The sequence below is a fragment of the Centrocercus urophasianus genome, unplaced genomic scaffold (genome assembly GCF_019232065.1).
Source record: "Centrocercus urophasianus isolate 14NV4802_14NV808 unplaced genomic scaffold, USGS_Curo_1.0 seq_9, whole genome shotgun sequence".
Lineage (NCBI taxonomy): Eukaryota > Metazoa > Chordata > Aves > Galliformes > Phasianidae > Centrocercus > Centrocercus urophasianus.
This window is the reverse complement of record NW_024885532.1, coordinates 34,635,982-34,647,590: the sequence shown is the minus strand read 5'-3', so window position 1 is coordinate 34,647,590 and position 11,609 is coordinate 34,635,982. Positions and strand designations below refer to the sequence as shown.

The 11,609-nt window shown below is 45.7% G+C and overlaps 1 protein-coding gene across 1 annotated transcript in view; it reads left to right on the top strand.

Annotated features, from left to right (window-relative positions):
• The first annotated feature begins 4,100 nt into the window (after positions 1–4,100).
• DDX10 (DEAD-box helicase 10) overlaps positions 4,101–11,609 on the top strand; it is a 163,061-nt gene continuing 155,552 nt past the window's right edge. The window contains exons 1-3 of the mRNA XM_042839055.1: positions 4,101–4,295; positions 10,524–10,584; positions 10,791–10,921. Of these exons, the coding sequence (XP_042694989.1) occupies positions 4,101–4,295; positions 10,524–10,584; positions 10,791–10,921 (387 nt within the window). The remainder of the gene's footprint in view (positions 4,296–10,523; positions 10,585–10,790; positions 10,922–11,609) is intronic.

The following is an 11,609-nucleotide window of genomic DNA, read 5'->3' as shown; positions in this document are numbered from 1 at the left end:
GTACCATTTATTCTACCTCATAATGTGCTGCCTTTAGCCAGGTAAAATAATAGAATCATGGAATGGCCTGGGTTGAAAAGGACCACAGTGATCATCTAATTTCAACCACCCTGCTATGTGCAGGGTCACCAGCCACCAGACCAGGCTGCCCAGAGCCACATCCAGCCTGGCCTTGAATGCCTCCAGGGATGGGGCATCCACAGTTTGTAATAGTTCCTTATAGCAACCTTAATCTTATTGAAATCCAATTGCCATTTTCAAATTTTCTTCAACACAACCTGAAGTGATATTTCAGTACTATTAGTAATATTACATTGTGAGAATTGTCAGGCTTCTGTGTCTCACTCAAAGACACAGAAGCACAGACTTCAGATGTAAATTCTTACATGCTTTCTCTCAAGCATTTTGTAGCACAGCAAGGAAGCCTTGGAAGAAAAGGAAAGGAGTGTCTCCTGGCATTTGGCTATCTCATTGAGAAAGACGTTATTGGCTTGGTGTTGACATCTTGTGCTTCTGGTACCAGATTCTCTCTTTTCCTGATTATTTCCCCAGGTAGGTGATCAAGATAATTTGGAATTCACATTTAATGTAAACCCCAAACATTAACTTAAATATACACAATTTTATCCCAGTTATATTAAATTCCTGTAAACATTTGCAAAAAAAATGGTAAACTGGGATATATGGAATGTAAATAAGTGTTCATTGCTCTCTATAACTTCCTGAAGGGAGGTTGTAGTGAGCTGGGGGTCGGCCTCTTCTCTCGTGTCATTAGTGATAGGACCAGGGGGAATGGCTTCAAGCTACGGCAGGGGAGATTCAGGCTGGACATGAGGAAGTATTACTTTTCAGAAAGGGTGGTCAGGCACTGGAATGGACTGCCCGGGGAGGTGGTGGAGTCACCGACCCTGGGGGTGTTCAAGGAAAGACTGGATGTTGTGTTGAGGGACATGGTTTAGTAGGAGCTATTGGGAATAGGTGAACGGTTGGACTGGGTGATCTTTTAGGTCTTTTCCAACCTTGGTGATTCTATGATTCTATGATTCTATGATCGAGTTGTGTACAAGCAACACAAAGGCACTGGAAGAAATGGCACTGCAGAAGTTCTGGGAGCAATGTGTGTACAACAAGCCAAGAGACGATGAGCAACGAGGTACTGCAAGAAAAATTACAGGTAAGAATAAAAACAGACAGAACTTGGATGTAGGGCAAAGTCTGCTACAGCCATGCCAGGGAGAAGGCTCCACAACACAGATGTGGAGTAACTGCAGTATGATACAACTCAATTTTGTGCTGAGGTTTTGTTAAGAGAGCATATAAGGATGCCATAGATCATGCACCATCGTTACCACTCCAGATGAACTTGGAAGAAATGATGAGGGCTGGACAGTCAGGGCACAGTAAAGATGACTGCTCCTTTAGAGCTGGGAGCTAAGCATGACAGTGGGGCAGACAAGGCAAAGGCCTCACTAGCCAGGCTCTACTCCATTGCTCCAAGCAAGGAAACATGGCAAGTCTGTGGCTGGCACCAAGGCTTAACCAAGAGTCCAGCTTAGCAGACAATTCTTTGGTTATGATGAAGGTCCAAAGTGAAGCTGGGTCATCAGTTGCCAGGTTAAGGTCAGGATTATAGGTCTGGCACTAACAACCAGGGTCAGGTACAGCCCCTTGATGACCAGGTTGGACTCAGTGACAAAGCAGGTCCAAGGTCAAGCCAGTAACTCAGTCTTCAGCTCACAGACACAACCAATGACCCCGTGGCCAATCACATGGTTGAGCTGCAGACTGACACTCTTCTGACATAACTCAGGCTGGGAATGAAGCCCCAGGTTGGAGCCAAGCTAGAGTTCCTGGGCCTGAGGGCAGGGTGTGTGGGCAGGCCTCAGGTGAGGCTGGCCCGAACCATTAGGCCTATGAGTACCCTCGGGGCTCTGACCTTGATGCTTGATGCCCCTTGTTCTTGTCATCACAGATAACCCAGGCCAGACACAGGGAGCCTTGTTATGTTCATTGCTATACCCATACTTCCTTCCATCACTCTCCCAAATTGCAAGCGAACATCAGTGCTTGAATACTTTATATCTCAGCTTGTGAAGGCATTTTTTTCCTTTCTCTCTCCCTTTCCATCTTTATACAACTACTATACATAAATTTCCATGTAAATTTTTTCACTGGGGATTTATGTCTGTAGTGAATCACAAGCTGCTGCTGCTGTTCTGCTATTAGATGAGCCGGTTGGCAAAATGTTGACCACGGTGAGCAAAGATAGCATGTCCAAACACAACGCTTATGCATGCTTTTACTTACAAAAAGGTTAAACTTCAGTGCATGAAAATCTATACAGGAGCACTTTTGCTTGTTTTTGTATTACAGGCAGTCAGAAAAGTTTAGAGCGGCACTTAAGTCCTACAACAGTCTGAATGCTTTAGACTGGGATCATGTTTTATGGGTCAAACTAATGGCCTGTAATCATGGGAAAGATGTGCCAGGCAGTATATACCTGGGGTAGAACAGTACCTCCTCCAAACATTTTCTCATCAGGCACTTCTAGAAAAAGAACATATTTGTTTCAGGAATAAAAACTTCACTTTCCTTCCTTATTCATCTTAACAGCAAACAAACCTCTAGAGAAAACCATTGCATTCAGAGCTGTATCTGGGAGGAGAAATCCCATCAGGGTATTTTGGAGATTTTTTCATCTCTTCCTGAAATTAGAAACTTAATGTCTTTTAAAGGGAAAACAAATATTTCTATAATCACAGTTTCCCCTGATCTGGAGGAGGAGGGAAAACGTTTTTCATACATCTTTGATACTCTCAATACATTCATAGCAAAAGTGGAGAAAATTAATAGATGCTCCCTTGGGTTTCTGGAATTCCAAACCCTCATCAGAGACAGTAATTATTTTGGGAGTCTTTCACTATTCCCGTAATTGATGTGTTTACTTCCTTCTTATGACAGCATGTTGTAATTTTTTCTTCCTGATGTAGCCTGATGATTGCAGCCTGTTTTTGTTTTCAGTCCTGCGTGCTGATGTGCTAAAACTGACTCAGCAGATGGTTTGTGACAGCAGAACAACCAAGAATGATGCAGCCCTTCCCTCTAGTGAGATGCTAATAATCTGCACACCTAAAGATAGCATAATGTGAATTTGTAGGTTGACTAAATTTAGTTAATTTTACAGGTGTGGGTTTTTTATAAAGACCACTCTTGCCCTGCGCAACCTAAGGCTCCTTTGCATTTTTTTTTGTAGTATTCATTGTGATGTTCTGCCATCCCTTTGTGTATTTTAATGCTTTTAGCTGTGACCAGTGATAGTAACTGGAACTACATTGAGAAGGGTTAAAACACACACCAAATTAATCTTAAATCCAGCGGGACACACCACGCTACCTTCGCTACGCATAAACACTGGGGGATGAAATGCAGGAGAGCTGCCCTGCTGAAAGGGATTTGGTGGTCTTGGTCAGCAGGAAGTGGAACGAGGCAGCAGCGTGCCCAGGCAGCAGGAAAGGCCAACCGTGCCCCGGGGTGCATCAAGCATGGCACTGCTGGCTGGGCGAGGGAAGGGCTTGTGCTGTGGCCTCACTTCCAGCACTGGGCGCAGCTTTCGGGGCCACAGCACAAAAAGGATATATAGAAGGGTGTCCAAAGGAAGGCTACAAACACGAGGAAGGGTCTGGAGGGCAACCGGTGTGAGGAGCACTGGAGGTCCCCTGGTTTGCTCAGTCCAGAGCAAAGCAGGCTGAAGGAAAGGCTCTACACCAGAGGGCGGTGGGCATGGAACAGCCTGCCCAGGGCAGCGGGCACGGCCCGAGTGCCAGAGCGCCGGGAGCGTTTGGACTGCGCTCTGAGACATAGCCTTTGTCATTTGGGTGGTGCCGTGCGGAGCCTGGGGCCGGACTCAGCGATCAGCTGTCCGGCGCCCGCGAGTCTCCCACGCACGGAGCGGGAAGCCCGGGCCGCCGCGCAGCGCCCCCAGCGGCCGCGCCGAGCCGTGCCGGCAGAGCCCTCCCCCAGCGGCGCGGACGTGACGCACTACACCGGCGACCGGCCCCGCCCCGGCGGCTGTGTGCGTCCCACGCGGAGCTGCGCGGAGCATGGGGCGGGCTGGCGGCGGTGGGGACGGCGGCGGGGAGCCAGCGGCGCTGGAGGCGGTGCGCAGCTTCGAGCGCTGGAAGAAGAAGTACAGCCGGCGCACCAGGCGGCTGCGGCTGCAGCGCAAGGAGCGGGAGCGGCCCGAATGGCAGGTGGAGCGCGACGGCATCGAGCGCCTGGTGCAGCGATACCCGCAGGTACCGGGAGCGGGGCCTGGGGTGGTAGAGAAGGAGGGAGATGCACCTCCGTCGCCAGGGAGCGGGAGAGTTCCGTGGCTGCTGGCGGTAACGGGTCGGTGTGTGGTGGCAGACCGGAGGGCTTCGCCTACGTGAGGCGGCTCTGCGCCTCCCCGCGGGCGCTACGGCCGTAGCGAGAAGGGACGGGAGAGAGCGGGCTGAGGCGGGAGGGGTGGCGGTGTCTGTGAGCCGCGTGTCCCGCTGACCTGGCGGCGGTGTCCGCGTGCTGGAGGTGGGGCACAGCTGTCCCCGTAGGTTGTGCCGCGCAGGCAAGCATCGCACGTTCTGGGAGTTACTGGAAAAGCGCCTAGAACACCGTAATGTCATTGATCGCAGCCAGCGGGGGTTCACGAGGAGAAAGGCCTGTTGGATGAGCTTAATCTCCTTTTACAATAAGGATACCCACCTGGCTGTCCGGGGGAAAGCCCGTTGATGGAATGGCTAAAGATTACAGAAAATGGAATTATATAAAGCAGGCAGTCGTTTACTAGAGGACTCCCCAGGGCCATTTCTCTTTAGCGTTTTCATCAGTGACTAGATGAAGAACTTGAAGATCTACTGAGTTTGAGGATTGTATTAAATTGGGATGAGCTGTTGACTCCTGTGAGTCCAAAATAGCTTTGTGGAGAGATCTCAGCAAACTGGAGGTCTAGGTATTCACCAGCCTCTTGGAGTTTAACCACAGCAAGTGCCTGATCCTGCGCTTGGGATGGGGGCAGCCCTGGATCTGTGGGGAAAGACTGGGGGATGGGAGGCTGGGAACAGCCTTATGAAAAGGGATTTGGAAGTCCTGGTCCATAGAAAGCAGAATGTGAATCAGCAATGTGTTCAGGCAGCCTAAGGGGCCAACCATCTCTGGGAAATAGCCATCTCTTAAGCTATACCGTACAGCGAGCAGAACTGTAATTATGGATAATGACTTAGGGCAACCATGCATGCTGAGCACATGTCCTGCCAACTTTTGCTGAATTTGGTGGATAAGGAATTTGCTAGAAGGGCACAGCCTGAGGATTGTGGTCAATGGCTCTATGTTCAGATGGAGGCTGGTAGTGAGTGGTGTCCCCTAGGTTCGTCTTGGATCTGGCACTCTTAAACGTCTTTATCAATGACAGAGATGTTGGGATCAAGTGCACCTTCAGCAGGTTTGCTGAAGAGACCAAGCTGAGTGCTGACATTGATACAGCAGAAAACACCATTCACAGAGACTTTGATAAACTTGAAAGCTGGGCTTTTGTGAACGTAATGAAGTTCAACAAAGCAAAATGCAAAATCTTGCACTTGGATAGTGGTAGTCCCAGATATGTATCCAAACTGGGAAAGTAATTCCTTGAGAGTAGCCCTGCTGAGAAGGACTTAGGGGTTCTGGTGGATGAAGAACTTAGCATGAGCCAGCAGTGTGTGCTTGCAGTCTTGAAGGCCAGTGGTATCCTGGGTTCCATCAGAAGAGAGGTGGCCAAGCAGGGCGAGGGAGGTGATTGCCCCCCTCTACTCTGCCCTTGTGAGGCCCCATTTGGGGTAGTGCATCCAAGTTTGGGGCCCCCAACATGGGAAAGATGTGGAGCTGTTGAAGGGGGTCCAGAAGAGGGCTACAAAGATGATCAGAGGGCAGGAGCACTTCCCCTATGAAGACAGGCTGAAGGAAATGGATTTGTTCAACCTGGGAAAGAGAAGGATGCAGGGAGTTCTTATTGCATCCTTCCAGTATTTAAAGGAATTTATAAACAGGAGGGAAATCAACTTTTTACACGGGTAGATAATGACAGAATAAGGAGGAATGTTTTTAAAATGAAGGAAGGAAAATGTAGATTAGATGTCTGGGAGAAGTTTTTTCCTGGTGGGAGTGGTGTTGGAACAGTTTGCCCAGAGAGGTTGGATCCCCATCCCTGAAGGTGTTTAAGGCCGGGCTGGATGGGACCTCAAGCAAGCTGATCTAGTACTCGATCTAGTGGCTGGCAGCCCTGTCTGTGGTGGGGGGGGGGTTGGAACTTGATAATCCTTGAGGTCCCTTCCAACCCAAGTGATTCTATGAGTTTGCAGCCACTACTGAGGAGGATCCGTGGCCGTTGTACTTGGTTATGCAGCACTCAGCAGTGCTCATGAAGAACTGTTTTGTTGGTTATAGTTTGACTGAGTAGAAAGTAATGAGACTAGGAATGGGAGAAACATGTCAGCTACCATGAAGAGGTCATGATGGCTCCTTCGGTTAAGATTCAGCAAGGTGATAGTGTAGAGCTTCACACTGTCATTGGTTTCACTGATCTGTAAGCTTCAAAAATGGTCAAGTTACTATCTTGAGTCAGATTATTCCTGAGGAAAAAGATGGGCTAATTGCTTCCACTCTGTGATGTTTTGGTGATGATAAGTAAAATTGATTAATGCAGTCTGAGTCTCAACCTGTTTCAGCAAAACACTTTTACTCACTGTAGAGATGGAAGTCCTACTTGCTGACAGAAAGAAGAGGAGTTGGTAGTGGTCAGGCATTTATCCATTGGAATGAAGACTGGGTAAATGTATGTTTGTATCAGGATTGTTCTGGGGACTCGCTACCTCAGCTGATTGGGGTTTTTTGCTTTTATTTCTCCTGGAGTGACTTGTGGTGAACATACAGATGTATGATTGCGTAGGTTCCTGTCTTCAGTTCTTGTCTCCTTTTCTTTTACCTGAAAAGGTTTTTCTCTTGGTCATCTGCATTCCTTCCTTAAGTCCCTAGATGTGGTTACAGTCAGGGTGGGGGTTTTGAGGAAGGGGCCATGTTCTGCGGGAGATGGATCCCTACTTAGGGGCAGGGGAATCAAAATGCTCTTCAAGAAGCTCCTCTTTTCACAAAGATCCTTGGCACTTCAGCTATGGCTGGGTTAGGTCTTTCACATACCTTATGGTGCCCGTAGATGCAGTGTGGAATAGGGGTAGCACTGCTGCTGGACGCAATGCCACACACCTCCTTCTCTCTCTTGCATTGTCTACAGCTTCCAGCTTGAGAATCACTTCAATCAATAATACAAGACAGGATTAAACAAAACTAAACATACTAGAAACACATAACATAAACATGCATTTATTGTTGTCACTGTTGGTATGGAGAATGTCTGGCAGGGTAGCCAAAATCGTAGAAGTTTCAGTGTGCCCAAGTCTTGGGACCGTTGTTTGTGGTGTGCTGTTGGATTATCTGTTATTTGTTGAGCGAGTGAATATATTGCCTGAGTGGATAAAGCTGTTGATGGACATCGTCTTCTCTGTTCAGTTGTGCTCACAGCCGAGTTAATGTGCTGGGAAATGACTGTGTGAGCTCCTAGTCTGCTTTGTCAAATTAGGTTAGGTCAGATCACCATCTGAAGTGTTTGGAACTAGCGGGCTCTTCTCATCTGGAACAGATCAGAGAGCTCACATGGGCACATTTCCAGCGCGTTAAAGCAGGTAATAACTTCTGACAGGGAAACAAACTGAGAAGCAGAAATTGTTATTGTCTTCTACTGGTGCATGTAGTTATGGAAGAGATTGTCTATCAGCAGATCTGCCTCTTTAGCAGCCATCCCTCTTATTTCTGCCATTCTGATTTGATTTAATGAGGAACCAGTCTCCTTGGAATTTTAAGTAACTTCAGCAGATAGTTTTTGTGTGCCTGAAAGATAGCAGGGCCAAGAAATAAACTGGGAAGCTTTGTGATATGGCCATTCCTGTGCATGCTCTTCTAATACTTTTCTCACTCCTTCTTTCAAGTCTTTGAAAGAGCTTTAGAGGAGTTCAGTGTAGAAAAACAAAATAATGGTTGTGTCCACCGTGATTAAGATGTCAGTTCCTTTTAACTCTAGGTGACCCCGCAATAAACTGTACACTGAAATCCTTCAAGCAGCCTCTAATTATTTAAACAGTTTTGGGCTATTAGAGTAGTCTGCTTTCTGTGTCAAAGCCTAATACATTTTAATAATGTATTCCTTTATTTGCACATAATGAATTGCTTTGATGTCAGTGAAATAGTTTTACCTCCTGTGGACGCACTGTTTTCTGACCTAGTGTCTTGATTGGAATGAAATGGAACTTCTGCGCATCAATGTGTTGTGATCCTTTAGCATACAAAGTGGTAAGACTGGGAATTGGTGCAACTTGCAGTATTGCATACAATAAAACATCTTCAAAATTATCAATGGAGTTTGGGAACTATAGGTCCAAAATTCCAATTTGTGAAGGTCAGACTTTCTGACAGTGATTTCACATGGGAGTTTTCCCCCGTGCCCAGAGATGTACTAGCTTAAGGTCTGTGCTCTAAGCACAAGCAGTTATTATGATAAATAATTTCATTTGAAAATTTGGTGAAAGTAGAATTGCTCTTCAGGGACACAGTGGAAGTTTGAAGTCAGTCTTGCAAGAGCTAAGTTCGGAAACGTGTCAAAAAGGGGTTTTAGTACAGGGGTTACTGCCTTTGATCTCAAGGCCAAGTTCATGCATTAAATTACTTACTGTTACTAGCAGGAATTCAGCTGAAAAGAGTAGTGTTGTGCTTTAAGCAGGTGTAGGTGCTCATAAGAAGTACAGTGCACAATTTTTTAATAGATAAGGCTGGCAGAGCGCTTGGTGCTTCAAGTGCATGTAAGTGTGATTTGACAGCTCAGTAACTCTTCATCTGAGGCTTTCTGTAAGAGTTGCTATCATAAGTTGTCAAAGACATCTGAGGACCATTTTGCTTGGCTCGTTTGCTGGGAGATTTCTGCTCAGCAATCCGTGAAACGATAGCCATTAGAAATGCACGAGTTGTGTAAGCACAAGGATTGATGTTTGGAAGTCTCAGTTTGTGATTGCTAGTCAGTGTGCACTCAGAGCTGTGTGATCCACCTCTCTGCTCAGGCTTTATAGCTACAGGAATCTTTATTTATTTCCCCCTGAGTTCTCTGCTTTTTTTTTTTCCTTACTGTTGTTGATTGTTGTGAACTTTGCCAGGAGAAGCTGTCTGCTTCTTTTGATCGGCTGTTGATGGGAGCAGGCTGGAAAGCATTACCTTTGCCTTGAGATCTCTACTTGACTTTTCAACATCTTTATAAGTCATTCAGCCAGCTTGTGTGATCAAACATACCCTTGGGTGTTGGTGTGTGTGGAGTTAACATCTCTCAGGTGCACTCAGGTGGATGTATACAGAGAAGTAAATTAGTAGGTGTCAGGACATCAAACTACGTCCTTGTGTTCAGGTAGACAGTATCCATTGCTCTCCCCACGTCAGCCAGGCCAATTACTTTGTGTAGAAGATTAGCATGGTGTCTCCTTTGTGATTCCTTGCTGAGAGCACTAGATATGCAGCAGCAGCGTAGAGATGCCCATCTAAAATAGCAGGGACAGTGCAACAGGACATAAGTGTTCTAGATGGTGGTAGCTTCCTTTTCCAAGTGATAGAGAAGCCAGTGAGGAGATTAGACTTCATTCTTGTCAGGGAAGGGCATCAATATACTGGAGAGCCACCAAAGTAGCAAGAGCTGGAGCACTTTCCATGTGAGGGGAGGCTGAGAGAGCTGGGCTTGTTCAGTCTGGAATGGAGATGATGTTGGGGGGATGTTATGGGGGACCCAGTGCCTGAGACATCATCAAAGAGATACTGTGTCATGTAAGGACAAGAGAAAACAGACATAGAATCATGGAGTCGTTAAGGTTGGAAAAGACCTCAGAGATCATCTTGTCCAACCATCGACCCCTCCCCACCGTGCCCACTAACCCATGTCTCTCAGTGCCACCTCTCCACGGTTCTGGAACACGTCTAGAGATGGTGACCACCACCCTGGGCAGCCTGAGCCAGCGCCTCACCACTCTGAGAAAATCAGGTGGAAGTAGAGGCCCAGCATGGGTATAAGGAGACACTTCTTACTGAAGCCCTGAGCAGTCTGCACCAACATCAGAGCTGAGCCTGCTGTGAGCAGGATGCTGCACCGGAGACCTCAAGGCCCTTTCCACCTTCAGTTGTTTTTGTTTTCATGATGTTACAAGCTTTAAATTGCACTGTTTGCCCATGTTATTAAAGTATGTCTTATTCCTTTCTGAACAGTTTGTTTAGAAGAGTAGTTTGCTGTAGGTCAAGCTAGTATAGATTGTGACCAGCTATTTTGGATTAGGTCACACTGAACTATTACATAGTTTAATAGCAACTTAAAATACTGTTTAATTTCTCTGTTATGATTAATTTTAGCACTGATCAAACTTATTTTGTTTCAGATAAATGCAAATGAAATACAGAGATTTTCAGATTTTCCACTGTCAAAGAAAACCCTGAAAGGTCAGTGTAAAAATTTTCTTTAGAAAGTAATTATATTAGGAATGAATTATTTCCATATGAATAAATTTTTGCCTTAAACAAACTTTTAGATTATTATTGCCATGTACAGTGTTTTGTAAATGGAAAAACGTAGCTCTGGGTGAGACAAAAATGATTTTTTTTTTTTTCTCTTCCCTTCCATTCCCTTCCTATTCCCCAAATATTAGGACTGCAGGAAGCTCAGTATCGCATGGTGACTGAGATACAGAGGCAAACCATAGGTTTGGCTTTACAAGGTAAAGATGTACTTGGAGCTGCCAAGACTGGATCGGGGAAAACCTTGGCTTTTATTGTACCGGTAAGTAATTGACATCATTTGCACTTAAGCCTAAGAAGTTACCTGGGAATAAGAGGATGTTAAATACTTATGGTTAATGAACTTGTGAGAAAGGTTGTAACTCAAGTGATGTAAGCATTCTTAGTCTGCCTTGGCATTCTAATATAAGGAAACTGCCTGAGGTTCTAGGAAAGGTATATCTTTGTCCCTAGGATGCTTAGAAATCTCATTTTGATCCTTGTATCAGTGGGCCTTGTGTGAACTAGGAAGACCTTTGTTTTTCTTTCAGCAATGTATTTTCTTTGTGCAACTCTTGTTGTCAGATTCTTTTGAAAACTATGTGTATGGATTACAACTATGGATTAGGCTTCTTCGGATGTTTGGTTTTCATACAACTAAAATTTCAACATTTGGCCCTTATCTGATAAACTGAAAGACAGCAGAGACTGTAGATTTCCTATTCTTGACTGTGTTTTTGGACTCCTTGGAAATCACTTCCAGGTCCAACCAGGAAAACAATAAATCCCCCACTGGGAGTGGTGCATTTGCTCTTTTACTCAAAATGTTACAAGCTGCAAATTCCTTCAATTCCTTCAAATTGAAAATATAATTGAGAAGTTTCTGTGTTTCTTTAAAGTGCACATATAAATGCATGCAAAACCCATCATCTTGTGATTGGAGGAAGGGAAGACAAAATGTGGTTTTGATT